The sequence below is a fragment of the Myotis nattereri genome, assembly GCF_964212035.1.
Source record: "Myotis nattereri genome assembly, chromosome: 20".
NCBI lineage: Eukaryota > Metazoa > Chordata > Mammalia > Chiroptera > Vespertilionidae > Myotis > Myotis nattereri.
The window spans coordinates 12,282,245-12,309,863 of NC_138096.1; the positions used below are offsets into that span (position 1 = coordinate 12,282,245).

General features: G+C 44.8%; 1 protein-coding gene across 1 annotated transcript in view; it reads left to right on the forward strand.

The window, feature by feature from the left end:
• SDCCAG8 (SHH signaling and ciliogenesis regulator SDCCAG8) overlaps positions 1 to 27,619 on the forward strand; it is a 192,007-nt gene that overhangs the window by 45,164 nt on the left and 119,224 nt on the right. The window contains exons 10-12 of the mRNA XM_081114488.1: positions 6,535 to 6,687; positions 12,911 to 13,045; positions 15,887 to 16,003. Of these exons, the coding sequence (XP_080970614.1) occupies positions 6,535 to 6,687; positions 12,911 to 13,045; positions 15,887 to 16,003 (405 nt within the window). The remainder of the gene's footprint in view (positions 1 to 6,534; positions 6,688 to 12,910; positions 13,046 to 15,886; positions 16,004 to 27,619) is intronic.

Below are 27,619 nucleotides of genomic sequence, written 5' to 3' on the forward strand. Positions count from 1 at the left end.
CCCATTGGCCTGTGTGCTTCATTAAGCTTCACATCTCTGGAAGGAATAGGAATGTATCCATCTGTTCGCTTTTAAATCCCTAGCATCTTGCAAGGTGCTTAGCCCTTCCTAGGTGCTCATTAAATATCCCGACTAAGGGGACTGCAGCCGGTTCTCACTAACGCTCTGGAATGCCTTTATTCTCCTCTGCCCAGTTTACCCACTCTCCCAGCACCAGGCAAGTGAAGGCCAATCACCCTGTTTGGCAGCATCATTTTCAGCCCACCGGGCGTTGCTGAAGAAAGCCATTGAGCACGGGCCTCCCTCGGTGTCACTCGTCCCTTAACAACCCTCACATCCTTGAGCCAGAACGTCCCTTCCTTCCTCTCCCAGCCCTGCTCCCAGCCCCCCGTTCTCAGTCCACGACTCACTTTACTGAGCGCACAGCCATTGACGAGCCTCCTCCGCACCTTCTCACTCCTCATGTGTCTGCTCCCCCTTTTCCTTGCTCATCCGGCTTCTTATTTCCCAAGACGAACCTCCTCCCTCAGTTCTTGGTAGCGCCTGCGGGTAGGATTTCAGGGACCCTGGGCTACTTGTGGTCACTTCTTTACCTTTCGTCTTTCCCGCATCACTGTGTCCCTCCTCATCCACCTACATCTGTTGTTCCTGTTTAAACAGCAGGAAGCAGCATTTTCTTGGTCAGCTTCCCCTTAGCTGATTACCTGCTCCCGTCATGCAGGACAGATCTGTGGGTGGCGTGAGTGGCAGGGGACACCCCTCAGCTGGGATTCCAGCACCTGTAGTCCATCCCTGCAGCTGCCCTGCCCGCCCAGGGGTCCCCCCACTTCCGGGTCCCCAGACCCATCACCCCATCTCAGTTCTCATCGGATGCAACCCTGCGGTTTGGAAGCTGTTCATGTCCTATCCTAACACCATTTCTTTCCCTGATGGACCTGATCGTTTACTCTTGGGCCTCTCTCTGTTGCTCTCGTCTCCTCCTGAGTCTCTTTACATTGGTTTGCACAAGCCTTCAGTGCAGACCTTCTCAGGGCCTTTGCCGTGTTCCTGAATGTCCCGGCCTGTGTATCTCCTCTCGTGGCCAAGCCATGCATTTTTAAAAGTATTTTCTAAATTGATTTCAGAGAGGAAGGGAGAGGGAGAAAGAGAAACATCATTGATCCGCTGCCTCCTGCACACCCCACACTGGGGATGGAGCCTGCAAACCCAGGCATGTGCCCTTGCCCGGAATCAAAGTTGGGACCCTTTAGTCCGCAGGCCGATGCTCTATCTGCTGAGCCAAACCAGCCAGGGCTCTATAGCATATTTTGCTGAATTATTAATAATGCAAGGTTTGATTTCTAAGCAGTTTACAAAATGCAGTGCAAGTATACTGGTTTTTCTCTAAGATATGGTAAAACACAGTAGTTTTGCTTTCTGGGAATAAAAACTGAGACAACAAACATACTTTAATTTTGAAACCAACTACTTTGCTAGTGAGCTATGAAATGTTACTTTGTTCTGGTAGTTCCTTGATATTTGGTGCCACCTAGTGTTCGACTTTGCATAATGCATGCAAGTAAGTAAAAAAGTAATTTTATATTATGTATATACAGTTATAGTGGCAGTGAAAACACCTGAGAAATTTATAAGACAACAGATTTATCAAAGAGAAAAGCATAATTTTTCACCTATAGATTCCATTGTAGAACTACTTTGGATCAGATTTCACCTGCCACTCTCTAGGTTTTTGATCTTGAACAAGTTAACTTAATGGCTCCAAACTTCAATTTCTTCAACTGAATGATAAGAACCGCTTAACATTTAGTGAGGGAGTTAAAGAAATTAACCCACAGAAGCCGTTTAGCAAAGCGCCTGGTTCATAGTAAGTGCTCGGTAAATGTTTCTGTTTTTCTTTGAAAATTGCAAATCATTATAGTGGAGATAATCTTAAAAGAGGCAAAAAAATTAACCTGGGACTAAACGAGGGTGAAAAAGCAGAGGCTTTTCAGTGCTGCCTCGGGAGAGCTACCGGCCGGAAGGTGATCGGCCCGCTGCGACCAGCCTGCCTCTTTCCGAGGGGCGGCTGTCGGCTTCGGCATGACGTTACCCTAAGCCCGCCGTCAGCAAACCGCGGCTCGCGAGCCACATGCGGCTCTTTGGCCCCTTGAGTGTGGCCACAAAGTTTCAATTGCACTGTACGTGCGCGCCTGCACGTGTTATTTTGTGGAAGAGCCACACTCAAGGGGCCGCAGTTTGCCAACCACTGCCCTAAGCCTACATAAATGACATAGCCTTGCCAAGAAAGATTGTGGGTTTTTTTTCAAAAATACCAACGCAGTAGGTTGAATAAATACCCCCAAACCTTTTTGCTTTTTTCTCCTTTTCAAGGATCCAAACTATTATTTTTTTTTTCCTGGACTAAGGCAGAACCAGAAAGGCAAGAATGAGAAACCTGAAGTAAAAAAAAAATCACAGAAGCGTTGAATATTTGATTGCAGTCACAGGCATAGACAATAATTCTTCTGGATACTTACATTATCTTCCACAAAACAAAAACAAGTGATAAGTATCTTGAACGTGGGAGGTAGGGATAAGGCTGGTTGGTAGGTTTCTGGTAAGCGAGAGTTTATAAATGAAATATCAGTATTGATGCCATTCATAGGTTAAATGCTTAAAATACGCTGGTAACCATTTTTATTTTGTGGGCTTTATTTCATAAAAAATAAAAACGTTTTCATATGTTTTAAAGTTTACATTCATAAGTGTAAACAATGTATCTTTCATTAGATCTTTAATTCTGTAATGATGAATCCTATCACAGGGTTTCTAGGAGCCTGACCCTGGCAGTTGGGAAGGACTTTTTTATATTAATAGGTTTCCTATTTTAAAAATGGAGTCAACTGCCCAGCCAGTGTTTCTCAGTGGTTGAGCATCGACCTGTGAACCAGGAGGTCCTGGTTCGATTCCCGTCAGGGCATATGCCTGGGTTGTGGGCTCGATCCCCAGTGTGAGGTGTGCAGGAGGCAGCTGATAAATGATTCTCATCATTGATGTTTCTATCTCTCTCACTCTCCCTTCCTCTCTGAACTCAATAAAAATATATTTAAAAATAAATAAATAAAAATGGAGTGAACTAGATAGACATTTCTTTTAGAAAATGTTCTGACCCCATTGAGATAAGTAATGCATGCTCTGTGGTTTAGTAGACCAGGACTGGGAATATCAAGAATGACCACAGATGAAGGAATTTCCCAGGAGAGAAGGTCCCTGAGGACTGAGGGTACTGGGTGGGGAAGCACAGTGTCCCAGCTCCTCAGACCTGCGGCCATTTCCACCATTTCCAGGGGGTGCTGGGGCGGGGGATGAGGGGGAAGGCACCCCATTGGCCACTGCTGGAGAAATGGGGTCTGCAGGCCCGACATTAACGCAGTCACCTCTGATGGCCTATCAGTTCATCGTGATTGACTGTTCACTGGCCTGGCCTTTGAGAATTCGGTTATGCCTTCACCGAATGGTTAGATGAGTATAATCAGGGCGTTCCGAATCACCTGGGATTCCGAAAACTAGGAGCTGGAACCCTAGATTTAGAAGAAAAAAGCTTTAATGGAAATGCTGTATACATAATTATTTTTAAATTAATTTTAAATTTTTTAAAAAATGATTTTTAGAGAGAGGAGATGGGGTCAGGAGAGGGAGAGGAACATTGATCAGCTGCCTCCTGCATTCCCCTACCAGGGACGGTGCCTGCAACCCAGGCATGTGCCCTGACAGGGAATCGAACCAGCAACCTTTCTGTGCACAGGGCAGTGCCCAACCAATTGAGCCACACTGGCCAGGGCTGTAAAGATTTACTTAGTAGAACCAAATCTTTCTCGTAGGCGATGTCCATTGTAAGAGAAAGAGTAAACCTATTTCTTAATTCCAATAGTTTTAAGCCTTAATATTTTTTTTCACTTTGACCCGGCGTGTCTACTACGATTAAAACAAAGAAAAGTCAATGCTGTGTTGCAATATGGAATCATTGGTCGCACACCAAGAGTCATCAATAACCAGTGTTTACTCAGTATTTTGGTTTGGTGTCTCATCACAGGTGGCCAGTCCTCGAACAGAGGGCCAACCCCACGCGAAGGCTCCCGTGGTTTTGTTTGGGTGGCTCGCAGCTTCTTGCTTGTCGTCTTGCTTTAGAGCATCCTCTCTTGGCATCAGGCCGCTCACTGTCAGCATCCTTCCCTCCTCCTGTCCCTCAGCTGATTGGCTTCCCAGAATGGATCTTTCGCTCCTCGTGTTGGCCTGATCTTTGGATCGTCCGCACCCCCTTCCACTGTTTCTGCACTTAAAAATGGTGACACCCAGACCCAGCTGGGTGTGGCTCAGCGGTTGAGTGTCAACCCCTGAACCAAAGAGCCACTGGTTCGATTCCTGGTCAGGGCACAGGCCCGGGCTGTGGGCTTGAACCCCAGTAGGGGGCTTGCAGGAGGCAGCAGATCAATAATTCTCATCATTGATGTTTCCATCTCTCTCTTTCTCTCCGAAATCAATAAAAAAATATTTTTAAAAAATGTTGCTCCTCAGTTTTTGTTCAATAGTACTTTTATTCTTTCATTATATTAGCAGAAGTTATGAACATTTGCATTAGGTTCATATAAGATATCTTTCACAAGAGGAATTGTAAGCCTGAAGCACAAAAGTCTCAAATTCATAATATTTCAAGTTCCAGGGGCTTAAATTTTAGAAAAATGTGCTTTTAAAATTTCTCTTAAAATCTAATTAAAAATTTTTTTTATAAACATTCTCAATTCGAATTGGACTTGGGACTAGTTCCCTGGGAAGAGTCATTTGTTAGTAACTGTGGTTACTTACCAGCTAATCTGAGACAATTTAATTTTAACCTCATACTTCATCTGAGCATACAGAACTTTCCAGAAGAGTTGGGAAGAAATTGTAGTTTAATACTTCCCAGCTGAGGACTGAAAGCTCACATGTCCTAGATATTTATTGTCTGTATTTATTGTAGCGCTCACCAGAGGGAAGCAGAGCTATGTGTAACTTACAGTTGGTGCTCACTCGTCTCCATTCACAGCAAATGTGACGGTGAGATTTATGACCACGCAGTATGTGAGGCACATGACACGTGGGTCTCTATCTTCAGGGGAAATAGAGGATGGACTAGGTGATATTGTAAGCAAGAGCCACTGGAATAAAACTAAGACACCTTAGGATGACTCTGATTTTCTATGTGAAACAACCTAATTTTATTGGAATTTTTAAAAATTGGGATTTTGAAGTCATCATTTATTCTTGAGTGTTATATATACACATAAGATGAATATAGCCAAGAGAAAGTTATAGAATTTCTACTTCTGGAATTGCAGAATGGGAAATTTAAATTAATGGACAGTTATGGATTTTTAAATAACTAGAAATGGAAGATGGCAATTCTCATTTTATAAAACAAATATGATGTTTTGGTCTTTCCTTATCTTCACTTTTGATTACTATCTAATTTTTACTGTAGTTATGGGTGTAAGGGGAGTGAACCAAATTTGACCTTAGTTATATTTAAAGAAGTTTGGTTATTATCTCTTTATATAAAAGCCTAATATGCAAATTTCCCTGTGGGAGTTTGACCGGAAGACCGATTGCTCACTATGATGTGCGCTGACCTCCAGGGGGTGGCGGGGAACGAAGGAAGGCCCTGATGGCCGGCCAGGCAAGGACCCTACCCATGCACGAATTTCATGCACCGGGCTTCTAGTATAATGATAAAAAAAAACAAAACAAAAAAAACCAGATGCTTGTATGTAATGATAAACTCAACATCTTTTTAAAAAATTTTCATGTTTAACATTTAAAATATTCAAATAACTTTAACCATGAGCAAATGAAAAATCAGTTAAATTGGATACTTGCATATTTCTTGTAGTATAAACATGATATATAATCAAAAGTACTAGAGCACTTCATTTTTCTGATCCCCTTTCTTCAGGATTCTCATCAGTGGCCTTCATCAAGGCCTGTTTCCTGAATTTGGTTAGTTGATAAAAGTTAATGTAGCCTTAATTATGTGAATCGAAATAAATGTAACACTCGAATACTGTTATATTAGCAAGTGTACAAATTGTCTAATTGACTTTATAGTGTGTCTTTTTAAAAAATATATATTTTTATTGATTTAAGAGAGGAAGGGAGAGAAAGAGATAGAAACATCAATGATGAGAGAGAATCATTGATCATCTGCCTCCTGCACACCCTCTACTGGGGATTGAGCCCGAAACCTGGGCATGTGCCCTTGACCAGAATCGAACCTGAAACCATTCAGTCCACAGGCCGACGCTCTATCCACTGAGCCAGCCCGGCGAGGGCTATGGTGTGCTTTAAGTATTTTAACACATTAAGCGCCCCGCCTGTTTTGTCTTCCGGATGGAAAGTATAGTATCAGTCACTGGTGACTGACTGGGCGCTTAACGTGTTAAATAAAAATAAAGCCTAACTGTCTCATTTCCCCCTTACTTTTCCAAATTCCCAGCTCCCATTTCCTGTCTTCTTCCGCAGGCCCTAATCCAGTGTGAGCAGCTGAGGAGTGAGCTGGAGAGGCAGGCGGAGCGGCTAGGGAAGGAGCTGGCCGCCCAGCAGGAGAAGAGGGCCTCCGACAAAGAGCTGATGACGAGCGAGCTGACAAAGGAGCGCGAGGACATGGGATCCAAGGTATCCAGCGTCCGGCCCATTGTCCCCATCGCAGGAGTGTTGGCGGGGGAGTCGCCGATGGCTTGTAGGCTGCAACTCTTTTCTTTTTTAATACATTTTTATTGATTTCAGAGAGGAGGGGAGAGGGAGAGAGAGAGAGAGAAACATCCATGATGAGAGAGGATCATTGATCGGCTGCCTCCTGCACGCCCCACAGTGGGAATCGAGCCCACAACCCGGGCATGTGCCCTGCCTGGGAATCGAACCGTGACCTCCTGCTTCATAGATTGACGCTCAACCACCGAGCCATGTCGCCCGGCTGTAGGCTGCAACTCTTGAATGAACTTTAAATTTTAAACTCTTTGAAAGAGGCAAATTTCTTGTAACTCAGAGTTTGTAAACATTTTCTACTTTCCATGTGTTTCTCAATGTTATATTCTCTGACTTTTGCAAATAGAATAATCCATCTGATCTCAATCATCAATTTGAAGACCCGGGTGGCTGGAGCACAGGAAGTGAGGGACAGAGTGTGGGGGTTGAGTTGGGAGAAGTGTGGAGGGGCCAAATCATGAAGGCCCTTAACATCCACATGGAGGACTTTAAATTTCACCCAAAACGTGATGGGAGGCCATGGAGTGGCTTTCGGTGAGGCAGTGTCATGAACTCTGAAATTACGTTGCTATGCTGCCTGCACACCTTCTTGTGCAGTTGTTCGTGAATAGTTTTTAGATCTCATTCCCCTTAAAAGGTTTTCCTCTTTCTCTGCTTTCTCTGAGTCGATATTCCTGATTTGAGAGAAGGATGAGGTGTGTCTTTCAGTCACTCTGAGTTTAAAGCGCTTTTGAGGTAACGAGGGTGACACGTTCAGAAAGAAGCTGGAGGCAGGGTCTAGAGCTCAGCAGAGAGCTGCAGATCCAGGTGGCTTTAGCTCTAGTGGCTTCATCCCAGGCATATGGTGTTGAGTTCTAGATCTTCCGCTCTCCACGGAGCTCCCAACCCAGCCTCCTTCCCATCTCTTCTCGCCTAGCGGAGCCACCATTCATCCAGTCGCCAGCTCAGAAATTTTGCTGTCGTCATCCCTGTCTCCTCTCTCTCCCTGACCCTCCATGTCATCATGTCACCGGGTTCTAGAGATTCAGGCGCCTAGGAATTTTATTTTATTACTAGAGGCCTGTGCACGAATTCGTGCACGGGTAGGGTCCGGCTGGCCTTCCCCGATTGGAAGGTCCGCGGGTGGTTGGCGGCCCCGCCCCCTGGTCGAACTCCCAGTTGAACTCCCGGTCGAGGGGACGATTTGCATATTAGCCTTTTATTATATAGGATTATTTTAAAAATATATTTTTATTGATTTCAGAGAGGAAGGGAGAGGGAGAGAGAGATAGAAACATCAATGATCGATTGGCTGTCTCCTGCATACCTTCTCCTGGAGATGGAGCCCGCAACCTGGGCATGTGTCCTGACCTGGGATTGAACTGTGACCTCCTGGTTCATAGGTCAACACTCAACCACTGAGCCATGCCGGTCAGGCCCCTAGGAATTTTAGATTGTCTGTCTCTCCAACCCACTAGGATCCATCGCTCACCCTCTGTTGATTCCTACTTCCCGAGTGATCCTCTTGCTTCCAGTCTCACCTCTTCCCGACTGCTCTCCACACCACAGCCAGGACAGTTTTCCAAAATAAACATCTCAGTATGGCAGTCTCTTGCCTCTTTAACATTCTTTGTCTCCCTGCAACCCCTTGGCTAAAATTCAGGATCCTCAAGTGCAGCATCAAGTTCTCCATTTTCCTTCCCCTCTTCAGCTCTTCAGTCTCATCTCCCTTTGCCTTTCTTTCTTGCATTGCATGCTCCTTTTAAAAAAATATATATTTTTTATTGATTTCAGAGAGGAAGGGAGAGGGAGAAAGAGATGGAAACATCAGTGATGAAAGAGAATCATTGATTGGCTTTCTTCTGCACGCCCCACACTGGGGATCGAGCCCACAACCCAGGCATGTTAACTTGACCGAATCAAACCTGGGACCCTTTAGCCCGCAGGCCGATGCTCTATCCACTGAGCCAAACCAGCTAGGGCCACGCTATCTTTTTATTTCAGGATCTTCCTTGTGCTTTGCCCCCTGCCTGGAGGAGTCTTTCTCTGCCCACTCCAATGTATCCTTCAAAGTCCTTCTTGGTGCCCCCTCCTCTCACAGCCTTCCGAGGATGAATTAGGAACCTCTCCCAGAGGCTCCCAAACTCAACTTATTGCAAGTTCTTGTTGAATTGTTTGTCTCCCCTGATTGTAGGAGTCCCCTGATTGTATGGCCTCTTAACACCCTCGTAGCTTGGGACATTCCTCTCACATAAAATGTGCTCCATATATCTTTGTTGAATGAATGAATATAATACAAGTGGCAGCAAAAAGGCCCCATACCATTGGAAAGGTATGACTAAAATGCTGAGAATTCAGAGGACCAGAATCCCTGTCTGCAGGAGATCATGGAAGGCTTCTCGGAGAAGGTGGCATCTCAGCTGAGTTTCAAAGAATAGGAGGGATTTAGAAATGCAGAGGATGGGGAGGAATTCAGGCCATACCGACATGACCAAGGCCTGGAGGGAGGTAAAACCGTAAGCTGAGAGAAAATGGTATCGATTGCAAAGACCGGCAACTGTTCACACGTAGGAGATTTTTGTTTTCTGGTTGTTAAGTGGAAACGTTTGCCTCGCTGAGTAGCTCACTGTGTAAAAATACCTGGACGAGAGCCCCTGCTAAGAAAGAACACGGGAAGGGCTGAAACGCACCAGGCACTGTTCCAGGTGCTTCCACAGGTAACAGCCTCTTTCTGATGCTGACAGTTCTTTCATGAGTAGCGGTGACAACAGAGACGCAATGTATTTCTGAGGCTGAGTCATGTGTCTTGCCCTCAGTAGGTCTTGGTTGTCATTTGATCTGTAGGCCCTGCCCTAAGTACAGGTGCGGGAGTAAAGGCTGCAAGTGGTCCCAGCGCTGGGGTGGGTGCTGCCACCAGCAAATGGCAGAAAGTGGCATTGGAGTAAAAGTCTTCGGGTTGAATCTAAATGGACCTGACTGTGACCGTGAAGAATTGGACCCCTCTAAATTTCAAGGGTAAATAATGGAGCTGATCTACTCAATGAATTGATTGGATTCAATAAGACAAGGTTTTGAGAGAACCTAATACAATACCTGACTTCCAGTCGACATTTCATACATTTTAGCTTGGCTTATTAGATAGATTTCCTGGGTCTTTATGTGAGTAAAAGCACAGATGTGAATAGAAAGCCTAGCTCTATTTTTTAGTTATTAGCTTGAGTGAACTTGGGCAAATTACTTAATTTACTGAAGCTCACTTTTTCAGTTGAAAATTAATCCAATATAATTCTTCCTCCCGGGGATTAAGAGGGAATGTGTATCGTACTGCCTCGCACAGGCAGTTCATGGGAGAGGGAGATGGACCGTTAATCACAATGTTGTAAATGTCCTGTAGTTACTGCTGGACCTGGCTCCCCCACCTTCTAGCAGCAAGGCATGCTTGCTTGCACGTGTAGATTTCCTTCCTTCATTTCTTTCTATTATTTGTTTTCTCTCTCCTTTATTTTAATGTAACAGTTTCATGTGTGTGGGCAGCTCTAGGTGCGCAGATGCCTTCTGCCCAGACAGGTTTTGAATCCTTCTCCCACGCAAGGCCCGTGCTGTGTGTGTGCTGTCTTAAGTGATGGTCTTTGGTTGCACCGAGCCCTCGGGCTTGTGCGTCCAATCGGTCATTCGTCATCTGTGTCCTGAGCTCCCACTGTTCGTGCATTTCCTTACCTGGTTCCCTGGATAGTAACCCTTCGCTAGAATCCTTCATTCCTGTGCCTCTTGTGTAGGGAGCACCGCTTTGGCCCGTGCTCGCACACCAGGGGCTGAGTCAGTGTAGATTTTTCCGGGCTCTCGCAACCTGGGTGTCCTTGTCTCTGGCTCGCCCCTGTCAGAGTTGAAAGGACTTACCTGATCCGCCGCCCTGGGCACTGGCAGTGTCCCAGCTGTCCCCGTTCCTGCTGGTGCCGCGACAGATGTGGATGGAGAGCCAGCAGAGCAATGCTGGCTTCCAGATGGTGGGCGTGGGGAGAGGAAGGTGTGACTCGGAGGGGAGGCTCCGGGGGTGGGGGGGAGGGTGACAGGAGGGAGCAGACAGGTAACGGGCAGAGGAGAGAAGTGGGGGCGGCAGAGGGAGGGGCCCCATGGAGGGAGTGTGACGTGTTACACGCCTTGTCATGCAAACAGGCTCAGCATTTACAACGAGCGCTTCTCCTAACATGTCCAACAGTTACTTCAGAAACCACACAGTCATCATATGTTCACCATACATATCTCCGCATACGTCATATATGATTTTTAGTAGCTGGTCATTAAAGTTTGGTGTATGGTTGCTGGATGGTTCCAGAGAAGCTATCATGACACACTCAGAATATGGATATTCATGAACTTGAATTTTTATATTAAGGAACTGAAATGAACATCTTTGATTTGTTGCGTTGAGCTTCTTCTGACCTTTAGGTTTGAATTGGAATGTGCATAAGGATGGTTTGCAGCTTGGCGTTAGTAAAGATAATTTTATGTACAAATCAGATTTGTAGCCAATCTTTTGATGATAAGAAGGACATATAAACAGCCGTAAGTCAAATAGATGACTGTCCACAATCCCCGGGAAAGTTAATGCAACTACTGTCTCGATTAGAAAATAGCTACCGGACTCATCATTTTCATATGTGGCAACTGGAATTATGTATTTCAAAGGCAACCTTGATTTTATCACACAATTTTAGTTACTGACTTTAATTGTAAAACTGAATTTACATCCACATCATTGTGCAGTGGTCGAATTCAAATGGTATTATTTCAAATTTGCTCTCAGCCCGTGTTTTAAAAACTGATGGATAGGCCTCTATGTTTTGCTCTGGGGTGAGGCAGCATTGCTTCTTTATGTTAGAACTGCTAGCCCGGCTGGTGTTGCTCAGTTGCTTACACATCGGCCCAGGCATTGAAAGGTTGCTGGTTCAATTCCTGGTCAGGGCACAAAACTGGGATTTCGGGTTTGATCCCCAGTTGGGCACATATGGAAGGCAACCAATTGATCTCTCTCTCTCTCTCTCTCTCTCTCTCTCTCTCTCTCTCGCCTCCCTCTCTCCCTTCCTCTCTCTAAAAATAAAAATAAAGCAATAAAATAAAACTGCTAATACAAATAAGAAATTAAGAGCCTAGAAAATGTTACTTCCTGGGGAAGAGTAAAATGTAATTGCAAACAATGAAACCATGAAGGTTAAATCTAAGATCCGGAAAGCTGTTCCAACACTGGGAAGAGAAACCAAGAACCATGGAGTCCCACAGAAAAGCCATGTATTCTAGTTATTCGTGCATTTAGCAAACATTTGGTGCCTCTCGAGGAGCGTGCCCGTGAGGATCTTAGAGGTTCTGGTGAGGAAACAGACCCTGGAAACAGCGTGTGAAGTGCTGTGCCGGGGACAGAGGCGGTTGTCGGAGCGCGTGCCCGAGTGACAGGGGAAATACTCCAGCACCAGGCCTGCGTGGACAGCGCCATGACAACGGGTGGCGGCTGCAAACAGCAGGCAGGGCCAGCAGTGCAGGTTCCCTGAAGAGCCACCCTGCGTACATGAAGAAGCTTGTTGGAGCTGGGCGCTGGGGGCCAGAGGAGCCTCCTGGAGGAGAGGAGATGTGGCTGAGGGGACTCCCACGGGAGCGATGGGCCAGGAGGTCATGGGAAGGCTGGGGACTCGGAGAGCCTCCTCTCCAGTGGCGTTGGGGGAGGGACTGCATGTCATAGGCCACCAGGAGCTCTCTCTGAAGTGCCTGCCCCTCCAGCTCTCCCAGCCACCAGTCCTCTCTGCCCTGTGTGTGGGAGAAGGGTTCGAGAGCTCTCTGATTCCCTGACACCTCCTCTGAAATGCAGTCATGTCCATCCCTCCCATAGCTTAGGTGTCTGCTGTCAGTCACCGCAGAGTTTCACCCAGCACTTTGATTTGATCATCGTGTTACATGTTTTCCAAAATGATGATAGAGACCAGGGAGGTACATCCTTAAGTCATGGGGGATAGATGAGTTGAAGAGGCAAAGAAATGGACATACCCAATCCACAGAGAAAGGACTTTGAGAGAGCTCAGTGGCTGAGACCTTATGAACTCAATGTATTTTTAATATTTAGTTGTCAAATGACATTATCACGTAGGACTTCGACTTCTTCTTTCAGATGTTAGCTCTGTCTCAGAACATTGCCCACCTGGAGGCCCAGGTGGAAAAGGCCACAAGGGAGAAGGTTTCAGCTGTGAACCAACTAGAAGAAACTCAAAACCAGCTTGCTTCCCGGGAAATGGAAGCCACGAAGGTACGAAGACACATTTTAGCTCAATAAGTATTAAGTATTTTCCTTGAAACTTTTTGTCCTCATGCACAAAGCTCAGAAAGAAGTTTGGAGCAGAACAGTTTTTTGATTTCAATATAATAAAAGTCCACTTAATTGTCACTCAGCAAACATGTACAGTACTTCCTATTGGCCGGTTGCTGCAAACACTGTACAAAGATGCATTAGACACATATAATATTCTCAAAGAGCTTAAGAGGTCAGTGGCTAGACAGACTTGTAAATAAGCAAGCTTTATTTAATATGGAATATTTGATAAAACTTGTTTTTTTTTTAATTTGCTAATTAGGAGTAATTTTTGCCAGAGATAGCATAGGTTTGATTATCTGATCTTCATAATAACACCAAAAGACATATATTTACAACATGAGGCATGTGCTTAACATGAAATTTGCAGACTTGGTCTCTAAAACCAAGGTTCTACTACTACAGCTAATTATTTTATTGGTTTTTAAATTTATACTTTAAAAGTCATATTTTTTTTTGCTGTAGGGTATCACAAACTTGTGAATCTAGAACGAAAATGTTTAATAGTCCTAACTGGCTAATGTAAGGTATGTATTTAAGAAACACTAGAAGTCCATGTAGATTTCAGTAATCAATTGCTTTAACACTAAGAAACTAAACAATGGCATGCATGATGTAATAAGTTAAATGAATTCTTTTTGATCATGACACTCACAAATTATTTTAAAATGCATACCTTTTTGATACTGAATTTTATTTCTCAACATATTTTCTTAAATTTTGACCTATTGTATCCCATTGTTGCTTTATAATTTAGTAATTAAAATGAACTTTCAAGTGAACTTTACATTAGGAAAGGGAGCCTAATTTTTCTTTTTCTTCCTTTACTTTAATCAAGCTAGCAAATGTAGACGTTTAAAAATATCATATTTACCCACATAATAGATGTGTTTGTGTGAAGAGAGGGGTAGAAGGAGGAGAACTGATGCAGAGGCATGGAAATGGTTAACCCAGATTTGTAAATGAAAGCTATGGCAGGAGTTTTCAGTTCATCGTAGGCAAAGAACTTTCTGTTGAAATATGTACAGTCAAGAATGAGCATAATCTGTCCTTATAATTGTCCAAAGGGACTCAGGCTTCAGAGTAGTGCCTTGAGATTGCTTCCAACCTCAAGATAACATAATTCTGGTCCAATTTAGTTTGTCGATTTATTTTAGATAGAATTTAAATGTTATGGATAAACTTAGCAAATGCTAAACTGAAAGTAGTAAGGCAAGGGAACTTTAAAAAGAAAATGAAGGGATAAAATAATTTTCAATAAGACCTAATGCTTAGACATTTGTTACATATAATAATTTGTGTTGGTGTTGGGTTTTAAACACCGTGATTGTATAATTGTTGTATAATTATTATTTTCTGGTATTATCAAGTTGGATATTTTCATTTCATTTGTGCATGTAAATCAAATCGATTGAAACAGTGAAGAACTAAGAAAGAAAGTAAATTAGGGACCCTCTGTTTTTTTCTGTCACTCTTAATTTTTAAATGTTATTTAGCTTTAAAAGTAATGCCTTTATGAAAATTACTAATTTTTTGAAATGGGAAAGATCAACTCACACATTGAAAGCATTTGAATTTCAAATAGAATCTTTAGTAATTTTATTCTTTTTCTAGCTTATGAGGGCCACTGGGGGAAAGCTTATTGGCTTTTTTTCTGTCTTGCCACTATAACTTTGGAACAAGATTAGTTTACTTTTTAAAATATGTTTTATTTGAACATAGGAAATGCATACAGGCTTTCTAAGATTCTAGTACCTCAATATGTATGGTACTAATTTCCAAAATTCTAATCATCATTTTTGGAGAAATACCAAATTTGAAAAGGTTTCAGACGAGTATAACCATTGCAGGACACATGATTTTTAAAACTCGTCTTTGTCCATTAGGGGCTGACTGAGCAGAATCGTGTATTCATCCATCTCTCTACAGGTTTTCAGTTCTCCCAGAGGCTTATCACTTCTTTACATAGATTTATCTGCTAATTGAATTTTCCAAATATAGTCATGTCTGTAGAGATGACAGATTGAAAACAAAACTGTAGGAAAGACACTTTTAAGATACTATGTGTGTGCATTATTTAATGATACATTAGAATTATTTCCCTTAAATGTACACTTTCCTTTTATGCTAAATCTACAGTTACAAATGCAGAATGTTGCTTAGTTCCAGCCCATGACCTTTACCAGGCAATCTTTCTTAATTTAAATACTGTGTTGTGCATGATAAGATCGGCATCGTCTAAAAAGCTTACAGTTAATACGGGCTACTACACCTAACTATCAATAATATAGTCTAATAGCAGAGACAAAAATTTCTTTATAAATTGTCTAAGATAAAAGCCTACCTCTAAAGTCTTTAAAGGAAGGTTTTATAATGCAGAGTGTCCATTTAATCATAACAATTTAAATGAATAATATCATAGCTTAATATTTTCATTAATAATTTTACCTACTTAAAATTGAGGTGACAGTGCATTTTGGATGGGAATATGCAATTGAAACTATGATTTTACATAAGAAATCACGGACACATTCCCTAAATTCCTTAGTGTGCATTTCTTTATCTATAGTTTGAAATTGTTATGTTCAGCAATACCTGCTGTTGCCTTCACATCTTCACAGAATATTATATTGAATATTCTAATAGGAAAAGTGCCATTCTTAGAAAAGCTGTGGTGTTTTTTATTTACATGCCCTCTAGGGGGCACCAAAAGATCTAATTGCAGGCATTGGCTGGTAGATTCCCGCAGCTATTGATCTAGTTTTTATCATCTAACAGGTGTGTGGGGAAATGCGCTACCAATTGAATAAAATCAAAATGGAGAAGGATGAGGCCGAAAAGGAGCACGGAGAGCACAGAGCCAAAGCGAAACGGGATCTTGACATGAAAGACCAGGTGAGCAATGGCACAGGGAGCAGCAATGAGGACATCAGGCTCCATCTCAGCGGTTCTCAACCTGTGGGTCGCGACCCTTTGGGGCTCGAACGACCCTTTCACAGGGGTCGCCTAAGACCATCGGAAAACACATATGTAATTACAGATTGTTTTTGTGATTGATCACTATGCTTTCATGATGTTCAATTTGTAACAATGAAATTGGGGGTCACCACAACATGAGGAACTGTATGAAAGGGTCGCGGCATTAGGAAGGTTGAGAACCACTGCTCTATCTGAAGCTGATGTGGTTTTATTCCTGAGTCATTCATTTCTATTATATTGTTTCTAATAGAACGATTTCGTTCATACTATTAAAAGAATTTCAGTTTTAGTTGCCTAAAATTATCACCTTTCACACGAAGTAGTGAGGATACAACTGCCTGCATATAAATTTCCCTTCTGACAGGTTATAAATATACATTTGGATATGTGGATCTATTACTTACAAAAGTTAAGGAAAATGTTCTAATGCGCAGTTTGAACCTAAAATATACGAACATAAAGTTCTCAAAAGATGCCAACTTGAATCCCATTTTAAGTGAAAAAGTTTAAAATTTGTAAGATGAGATGAGTTGATATGTAAATATGTCAATCAAATTGATTGTTGGCAGAGTAAACCCAGTTTTAACTAAGATAACCCTGAATACGTTTGCTCAGGATGCCTAGAAACAGCGAAGTTAGAAATGTTCAAAGAATTCTGCTTATTCAATTTCAGTCTGCGCAGATGCTTTTTATGTTATATTTTGTTGAGATCATAGAGATACCCCAATTTTAATCGACAAAGTGGACAAAAAGTGGAGGGAGGCCATTCTAACAGGCTGACTTGGGTTTTCTGTTTTTATGTTACAATACAGAACACTGAAGGCTTTAATTCTTTTCATTCAAAGAAAGCAGGGTGACAAATCCATTCAATTAAAATAAGACTGAGGTCTTAGTATCAATATTTTAAAGAAATTGCTGCAATGGAAAAGTAGGTAGCCCTAAGTGAATGAAAAACAAACAAACATGTTCCCAGTTCAGAGCTTTTTGATATTCACCAACATATTTTCCCTTTCAACCCGATCGAGTCTCTAGGACACAAACACAATTAGGCAACATATTGAACATGAAAGTAATAATGAAACTTAGGATAAAAAGTTTGTCAAGTCAAAATGGCAATCCCTGGCACTAAATGAAAATCTTAACAAATAAAAGCCAATTCTGCTTTGGCCCCACTGTAGTCAAAGCATTAGAGTTCTCAGTGTTCAGAAGAATCTTCATGATGAACATGTATGAATAACGGGACTGTTTTATTCCACCCAGTTGGGGGCGTGCCTGGTAACGGAATTGACAGTCCTTTTTATCAGGGACCGAAGGTTAGAAGTACCAGACCTACCACGGAGCTTCCCTTCGCTGATGTATTAGGACTTTTTAAAAAGTGTCCTGTTTGCATACTCACTGGCACTATTCTATACCTTTTGTGTTATTCTACAGCATCTGCCAGCACAACGTGTTGGGCTAACTTGAAAAATCTAGCAAAGAAGAGTTTCTCAGTTATTTAGAATTACATTATAATCTTCTGGAGAGAGAAAACACTCTGGGAACAATAGCATTATGATATCACTTGTAAATGAAAAGCATGTGAATGAGTCTTTGCCGTATTAGTCTGTTGGTGTTATTTCTATGATGAACCGGCGATGGTGCAGAGGCTAAAGGCGCAGGACTTCAAAGGGAGCAGTTTTCATTTGTAAACAATTCCTGGTAGATATGAAACCCTAACAGTTTTACAATGATTTTTAGTGTTGTTTTATTTTTTATGTTTAATTCTTTATTGTTTAAAGTGTTGCCTATAGTATTACCTATGTCTCCTTTCCCCCCCATTGACCTCTCCCCGCAACCCCCACCCCTCCTTGATTTTGAGTGTTTTAGATAGAGACGTGCATTTTTAGGAGATCAGAGAGTTGGGAATAAAGCCTCCGGACCGTCACGTGGTGTGTGTGCTGGCCCTGTGACCGCTGTCCTTGGACAGAGTGTGAGGACATCTTAGAGGCAGTCCTTGTCCCTGTTCTGTGTGAACAGACAGTGTCAGAGAAGCGAGCGGCGGTGTCTCGTTCCAGGGTGACCGGGGGCAGCCGAGCGGCCATTGTTCTTCGGTCTTCCAGCCATGACCTGACCTTCTGTCCGTGAGGCCCACGCGCTCCTCGGCTTGGCCACCATCTGCCCTCGGGAGAAATTTACATTTAACTCTCAGCACCGGGGCCTGCGGAGCACCGATCTGAAATACCTCGAATGACAGGGAGTGTGTTTAACTTCTTAAGTGTTACACGTCGTGCCATTCAGGGTAACACGCTGGCTCTCTCGGTGCCCGGACAGGCTGTTCCTGGCAGTGGGGTCATCGTATTCACATCTCATAACACAGATTTGTGTTGATCTGACCACTTGGTGCATTTCTCAAGGAGGTGGGAAACTGCGATTGGAATGTGGTGAGAACAAGGGCTTTTTGATGTACACAAACCAGGGCGAACGGTCGGCCACCAAGTCATTCTCCCCGTGACCCGAGCCCTGGCGGCGGCATAATCAGGGAGAAAGGTTAGGAGGGTAACAATGGCCGTGTCTTCCTCACACTCTGTCCTTTGTAAAATGGGTATTGTGTCAGGAATCCATGGTGGATTCTCCTTTCCATCAACTCCTTTGTACTCTTCTGCTCAGAGAGCTCCTGTCAGCCTCACAGGATGCTGCTTGCACATAAAAAAATTAGGGGAAAAAAAGACATTTGGTAAGGAAGACAATGAAAAATCTGCATCTTTATTTTTATTAGAAACTTTTTGTAGGCTATAAGCGTGCGCACACACACAGACACACACGCCCCCTTAGGGGAATTTAAAAACACATATGGGGATGAAGAGAATATTATCACGAATTCCCTCATTTTCGCAGCTTCGTCATTTTGCCAGACCTTTTCCTCTATCTCCCATCTTCTCTCCTTCCTCTGTCTTCATTCTCACCAGCCTTGTCTCCCCGTCTTCTCTTCTCTGTCTTCCTCTTCCTCCTGTTGCCCTCTTCCTCCAGTCCTTCTGTTGGTGAAGTACTTAAGACAGAGCTCAGTCCTACTCACCCAGCAGCACTTCTGTGCACATCCAAGAAATACTCGTTTTCATTATCACTAGGTCATTTTCACACCTAAGAATATTAACAGGAATTCTGTAATACTATCTAATGCCCAGTCCATTTTCAACTGTCTTTCACCAACTCAACAATATTGGTTTTACAGTTGGTTTATCCAAATCAGGGAGGTAGGGATGTTAGAATATTATAGTATTACCTTCTTTAATAGGAAAGAAAAGGAAATATTACAAATATTCAACTTTCTTTGTCTATTGTTTCATTAAACGTCATGCACAATAATTCAATTGTGCTCTCTATTTATAAGGCGACATCATTTGAAAGAAATATGAATCAGGCCGGTGGGAAACCATTTTAGGGGACTGGCTGCCACGCAATAGCCCCTCCCTGTGTCCTGATGGGGATTTCGGAGCCTTACACTTGAGATGGAGGCAGCCTCAGGAAACCCCCTACTCCCAGGCGAGGCAAGGTCGCTGACTCTGAACTGAGTGGAATTTCCTTCATCACCTCCCATCTTGGTAGGTGAATCTCAGATGATTCCTTATAGCCTCTAAGCTTTGATCCAGAAGAGAGAGGTTCCAGGTGCAAAAAGGTCCAACGTTTTCTTTCTTCTGCGGTCTCCCTCTCACCTGACCTGCCATGGTGTTTCCTGTTTGCTCTTCAGGGTCGTGGTCCCCCCCGCCCCCCGCCCAGGGATGCTCGGGAGGTGAGGGGGTGCAGGCCACACTCACTTCCCGTGACTCGGCCTGCACATGCGCCATGGCTTCTGGGTGCTCCCCACCAGCAGCCGAGGACCTGCATAAGCCCCCTGTGGGGGCAGAGGGAGTCATCCTTCCCATCCCAAGAGGGTCAGACACACGACCCCTAGCGATTGCAACCTCCAATGAGGACACACTTGGTACCTGGGTCTCGGGGACCAGGTGCTCCGCGCACTGGTCCCCGAGTGTCCTGTGGTGCAGCCACTACAGTCAGGATGGTCACCTCCATGTCCTGCCCTGAAATGCCAGGCGTGTACACACTCAACCCAGCCTTCCCACCTCACCTCCAGGCTCCTGCCAGGGGAAGGGACAGGGACAGCAGCAGCGCACACGCCCTGGGGGAGGACAACAGGTCACAGGGCGGGGCCCAGAGAGGAAGCTGGGGGCACAGGGTCTGAGAACTGCCCCGGGCTGGGGAGAGATGGTGAAGGAACCAAAGCGCACAGAACCGGGTACATTGTTCATGAGATTCTCCTAGAAACCCGATTCCATCTAAAGTGCTAAGACTCTCAGGACGTCGACCACAGAGCATTGAACTGCAAGCCCTGCTCTCATGCCCCAGAAGCCACCGTGGCTGTGGGCAGGCAGGCAGATTGGGTGCCTGATGCACATGTATGTACCCACTGCACATGCAGACACGGGTGGCCACCTGTAGCCCAAGGGCCCTGCTGCCTGTTTGCGCAGGTCAAGTTGTACGAGAGCCCAGCCCCCCCCCCCCACCCCCACCATGCGTCAGCCTGCTGCCTACGGCAGAGTGGAGGGGTCGCGACAGAGACCACATCACCCACAAAGACGAGAATAGTTACTGTCTGACCCTTCACAGGAAGTTTGTCAGCCCTGCCTGGAGGATGGAGCTACAGCTGTGAGAGCGTGGAACTCAGTGCAATGTTCAGGTCACGTAGCAGACACGTGCACTGGGAGCCTGTCTGATCCTGTTAACCAGCGTCACCCCAGAAAATTTAATTGTTTTTTAAAAAGTGGAGCTTTGAGTTAGAAGACTCCGTGATCTTAAATGAGAACTTAATGGCTTTTCAGTGTTTGCAGCACAGCATCTATGCCACATGCCTGGGTCTTAACCCTCTGATGGCATCGCCAGGTCAGTGACGGGATGGTTATAGTGCCATTATCTGAGTAGTGGCGTAACAGTGGCTTCCCTGGGAGTATAAATATACAAATTTCACATTTACAATTTTGTTTTTAGATTGGGAAAACAAAATTCTAGAGATAAGACGTACTTACTAGTATCATGTAGGTTATAATTTGGGAGTTGTGGCTACTATTGAGTAGGAATCATTGAAGTTTAAATTTACCCAAGTGGCGTAATGAAAGCAGATATTTAAGGGTAGAGTGCCTATACCAGTGGTCGGCAAACTCATTAGTCAACAGAGCCAAATATCAACAGTACAACGATTGAAATTTCTTTTGAGAGCCAAATTTTTTAAACTTAAACTATATAGGTAGGTACATTGTTATTAACTTAATTAGGGTACTCCTAAGGCTTAGGAAGAGCCACACTCAAGGGGCCAAAAAGCCGCATGTGGCTCGCGAGCCGCAGTTTGCCGACCATGGGCCTTTACAAAAGAAATCCATTAGAAAATTCTGGCTAGAAAAATTAGGGCAAGAAAGGCTTTGAGGTTTGCTCACGTCTGCGGGAATATGACTCAGCACTTTCATACCGACTTTGAACATGGACTCTATCAAAACAGGAGTAATTCCCTGAGCTCCATTGAGTTAATGAGATGGGGAAGAAGTGCGTCTATATTGTTTGGCGTTGTGTAAAGATGAGAGGAAGCCTGGAAAGTCCTGTTACAGCCAGAGAAATAAAAGCCATCAAGCAAAGTCGACGAACTACCTTTTTACTGAGAGAAGACTGGACTATCGCACACTGTCCTCAAGGACTTGACCGATTCTTTCCGGGAGAAAGCGACACACCTGATCTTGACCTTCAATATGGACAGGATAAGAACAACGTGATTTAATCACAGAACTGGCAACACAATAGCCGGAAATTGGAAGGTTCTGACCGTAGGAGGATCGGAAAAGATGGTTGCAGCAGGAACCGAGCTTTCTGAAGACCGGCTGATGCACCTCTGAGGCCCACCGTCTTCTGTTGGATTCTGCAAACATCCTAGAAACAGCTCATTGTATCTGTGACAGGGGCTGGCGGTGGATTGGCCTTTCTCTACCTTTAATGTGGCACCGACATAAAGAGACCTGCCCTCAGCACCACTCCCTGCCTGTGTCTGCTTCTGCACCCTCCCTGCCAGGCTTGGGGGAGCAGGCGGGGTAGTGGATGGCTTTCTGAGAGCCAGGCTCCCGGGGCTGCAGCTGCCACCTGCCGTCACACTTCTGTGTCTCAGAAATGGCTGGGAGAGGGGCCACTTGGGCCTGTTGCTCGCACATGCAATCACTCGGCCCTGGCGATGACAGAGGCGGCTCTCCGGCGTCTTCACACTCCAGGCTCTCTCCTTGCTGGAGGCTTAGCACATTCCTTTCCCTGCTCCTCACCAGGCACCTGCCCTTCCCGAGGCCTGGCCTGCCCAGGACCCTGGGGGTGGTGGTGGTGGGGGATCACCGGGAGACCCGGGCCCTGCCCTTAGGGAGTTTATATTCTAGGCGATGAGACGGGCACACATGTGAACATGCCTTAAAAATACTTGCCAAGCAGCGGATCGACAAGTGCAAATGAATGGAGTGTGAACTTCATGCTGGCTCCCGCCCATGAGCGGGGAATCTGGTTCCGCGTGTGAGGCAAGCAGGCTCCTTTTTTGCAGCCTGGTCCCTAAGTGGGCCCCGAAGCATTGTTCAGCGCTCAGAGCCGGAGAGAGGCGTGTTCTTCCCGCAGCCCAGCCAGGAATCGGAGAGAGTGCCGCGGCCGGGCGGCTCTCTGATCACCAGGCCCCTTTTGTTCTCGCCCCGCGTGAGGCCTGAGTGGGCCAAACAGGATTATGGGAAGAATTCAAAACAGCGCCATTTACTCAAAGACGATTGAAATTAATATTTTTCTAAAACGCCATGTGAAGTTCATTTCCTCATTTTACATCATGATTTTTTTGGGACGGGCACAACATTAGCAGTAAGAAAGTGAGTTTGATTGTGTGTGTGTGTGTGTGCGCGTGTGAGTGTGAGTGTGAGTGTGAGTGTGTGTGTGTGTGTGTGTGTCCAAAGGCGCAGGCAGTTGGACCACATCCACCCAGTGCATCACACCGAGTGGGAGTCCTTGGGGCATTTGGCACTTAGTCACTGTGTTCATGGTCTGAGCAGTGACTCCAGGTGGCAAGCCTGGTTCATAGAAGCACTTCACGTGCTCCCCAGAGAAGCACTTGTGTCCAGGCAGGGGTGATAATGCCGTTCACCATAGTAACGTAGTTGTAAAAGTCAAATGTATAAGCTGAACCTTTATCTGAAGATGGCAGTTTAAGGCTGTTCAGGAGATGAGGGCACAGATAGGAAACAAAACACGCCCGGATGGGCTAAACATTTAGATACGGATGTTTGCCTCGGGTAGGAATGTAAAACTGGTAGCTGAATTCAAGGAATATACTGTATATATATTTTAAATTGATTTGAGAGGAAGGAAGGGAGAGGGAGAGAGAAATGGAAACATCAATGATGAGAGAGAACCACTGATCGGCTGCATCCTGCACAACCCCCACTGGGAATGGATCCCGCAACCCGGGCATGTACCCTGACCAGGAATCGAACCCGGGACCTCCTGGTTCATAGGTCCATGCTCAACCACTGAGCCACGCTGGCCAGGTCTCAAGGAATATGTTTAAGGAAGACATAAGATTTGTCAACAACTGGCCCTAAAACATATTTTTTTTCTGTATTTTCAATTTCATTGGATGATACATATTTTGGTCCTTTAACAAAAGGTGCTTACTTTGACTTAAAAAGTTGGACTTACAAGGCCAACGTGCCCACCTGGCAGACCATCCTCTCAGGTATCACGTCTGCGTTTCCTTGAGTGAGTGTCCGTGCGGCCAGCAAGCCAAGAGGCGTTACCGTAGGACAGTACATATGCCTTTTTTACAGCCCAGAAATATTAGTACCAATAGCCAGTGAACATATTACTAATTACCGCATATGTACATACTTAAAACAATATTTATTGTATGAACATAAGTACATTCACACAAGCCAATAATCCGCATCCCCCAGTAGAGCAAATTGTTTTCCTTTTTCTGTTTTACCTTCCACTTTGGTCCATATGCATAGAGGATATTTGCAAGCAGTAAACATAGCCTAGATATCATTTTGGTCTTTCCTTTTTTTCACTTAGCAATTTCTTGAGCATCCCTATGTGACGCTGCCCATTCCGTGTGGTGATCGCTTTAAGATGACCATTTACATGTACTTTAAAAGTGAGACAGCCACATTTTGAGAACAGACACTGTTACAAATTTAGAATCCAAATTTAGAATCCGCTTGCCCTCAACTTGACTTGTTGCTTTAATTCAGCAACCAGATACTGCAGACACTATGCTGGCCTAGAATGAATTGCTGTTCTTATAGAAGGGACTCTAAAACACAGATATGCAAATAATTATGTCAAAGAGAACGTGGCAACTTTCATCAGCAAACTACAAAAGGGTGTGGGAGCCTGGCTGGCGTGGCTCAGTGGGTGAGCGTCAACCCACGAACCAGGAGGTCACGGTTCGATACCCAGTCAGGGCACAGGCCCGGGTTGCAGGCTCAATCCCCAGTCGGGGTGTGCAGGAGGCAGCTGATCAGTGATTCTCTCTCAGCATTGATGTTTCTATTTCTCCCTCTCTGAAGTCAATAAAAACATATTAAAAACGATTTTTTTAGAAAAAGGTGTGGTGATTTAGAAGAGGGAGAGGTGACATCCTTGAAGGACGTTCAGGTGTTGCCCAGTGTAGGTGGGGGAGGAAGGCATTTCGGTTGCAAGGCCCAACGTGCAGCTTGAGCAGAGGTTTGGGGACTGGAAGGAGGAAGGGCTACGGTGGGGCGGGGGAGGAAGATGCATTCAAGGGACGTGCGTATCTTTTGACTCCATAGCAGACCTGCTTAAATAACCTCAGGATCCCAAGTGCCATCTCTCTGTTATAAAAGATTCCCCTAGAACAGTGGTTCTCAACCTTCCTGATGCCGCGACCCTTTAGTACAGTTCCTCCTGTTGTGGGGACCCCCAACCATAAAATTATTTTCGTTGCTACTTCATAACTGTCATTTTGCTACTGTTATGGATCGTCATGTAAATATCTGATATGCAGGATGTATTTTCATTGTCACAAATTGAACATAATTAAAGCATAGTGATTGCTCACAAAAACAATATGTAACTATATATGCGTTTTCCGATGGTCTTAGGCGACCCCTGTGAAAGGGTTGTTCGACCCCCAAAGGGGTCGCGACCCACAGGTTGAGAACCGCTGCCCTCGAACATGGGCTTCTGTGAGCTCCAGAATCCCGTGTAATCGCCTATTTTTAACATGTTGCACACCCTGCAGTCAGGCACAGAGTCATATTTTGGGGACATTTGCATAGTTTTTATTCCTTTGTAGTGTTCTCTATGTAGTGGAACAATTTTAGGATTTTCAAATTTCGGATAACCTGCTCTAAAATGTCATTTTGCTATGAGTGTTAGGATCGAGTGGGATTCGGTCATTAGGAATGAAGAATTGACGGTTGCTTTAGTGATTTATAGAAGATTCACATTGCCGTGATGGGCAGGCAGACACGGATACACAGGGTAGGACTTGAGCTAAGGACTCTGAGTCCGAAGACCTGGCGCCTCGATTTGGCTTGTCAGCCGACTTCCTGAGCAAACCCCTGAGAGAGCCACCTCCCCCCCGTGCAGTGAGAGCTTGGCTCAGTGATGGCTGCGGTTTCCTCCAGCTCTACATCCCCAAGCTGCTAGAAACACAGGAAACATTTTCCTCTTTGCTTCACAGGTATTACTAACGTCAGTAAAAATTACACCCGTCTCAGTGTCATTCCAGTTAGTCACCAGCTTTTATAAAAATGACACTCTGTCAAGCTGGTGAGATTGTCATTTGACTGTCAGCAATTTTCAATCATATTCTTTACCTTATCGTTAATAATAGATATTAATGATATGCCGAGCCTTTTAAACAGGTGAATTGAATGACCAGACTGACGTCGTTTTATTTGTGGGAGTGATGACAGCCCTCCTCCGAAGGAAAAATGAAGTTCTGTGGGGATGATTTGATCGGAGGCAACAGCAAACTCCCTGAGATGGTGTTTGGAGGGGCGAGCAGCTCTCAGGAAGCCTGTGGAGTGAAATACCCTCAGCCCGAGTTTCTGATCCGTGTGAGTGTGTGGTGCGTGGAGTACACGCGTGTGAGTGCATGGTGTGTGGATATATTCGTGTGAGTGCCTAGTGTGTGGATACATCTGTGTGAGTGCCTGGTGTGTGGAGTACATGTATATGAGTGCCTGGTGTGTGGAGTACATGTATATGAGTGCCTGGTGTGTAGAGTATGTGTGTGTGAGTGCATGGAATACACACGTGTGCGTGCATGGAGTACATGCATGTGAGTGCATGCTGTGTGGAGTACATGTGTGTGTGCATGGGATACACATGTGCGACTGCATGGAGTACATGCATGTGGGTGCATGGAGTACACATGTGAGTGCATGGTGTATGGAGTACATGTGTGTGAGTGCATGGTGTGTGGATATATTCGTGTGTGTGGTGTGTGGAGTATATGCATGTGAGTGCATAGTGCGTGGATACATCCATGTGAGTGCCTGGTGCGTGGAGTATGTGTGTGTGAGTGCATGGAATACATGCATTTGAGTGCATGGTGTGTGGAGTACATGTGTGAGTGCATGGTGCATGGAGTATATGTGTGAGTGCATGGTGCATGGAGTACACGTGAGTGAGTGCATGGTGTGTGGATATATTCGTGTGAGTGCATGGTGCATGGAGTACATGTGTGTGAGTGCATGGTGCATGGAGTACTTGTGTGTGAGTGCATGGTGCGTGGAGTGCATGGGTGTGAATGCCTGGTGCATGGAGTGCATGGGTATGAGTGCATGGTGTGTGGAGTACATGCATGTGAGTTCATGGTGTGTGGAATACATGCATGTAAGTGCATGTAGCATGGATATAGCCATGTGAGTGCATGGTGCATGGAGTACATGTGTGTGAGTGCATGGTGTGTGGAGTATATGTGTGTGAATGCATGGTGCATGGAGTACATGTGTGTGAGTGCCTGGTGCGTGGAGTATGTGTGTGTGAATGCATGGTGCGTGGAGTATATGTGTGTGAGTGCATGGTGTGTAGAATACATGCGTGTAAGTGCATGGAGCATGGATATAGCCATGTGAGTGCATGGTGCGTGGATATATCCGTGTGAGTGCCTGGTGCGTGGAGTATATGTGTGTGAATGCATGGTGTGTGGATATATCTGTGTGAGTACATGGTGCGTCACCCTTCACCTTCGGTTCCACCTGGCGCTCTCGTCCACGCAGCCACGGGATGAGGTGCTGTGGCTTCTGATCCCAGCTGACCCAGAACGTGATTCTAGTAAAATTTTGGCTTTTAATTTTTTTTTAAATCCTCACCCGAGGATATTTTCCCATTGATTTTAGAGAGTGGAAGAGAGAGGGAAAGCTGGAGAGAAATACCGATGTGAGAGAAACACGTCGACTGGTTGCCTCCGCACAGGGCGGAGCCTGTCCTGGCCTGCAACCAAGGTACGTGCCCTTGACCGGAATC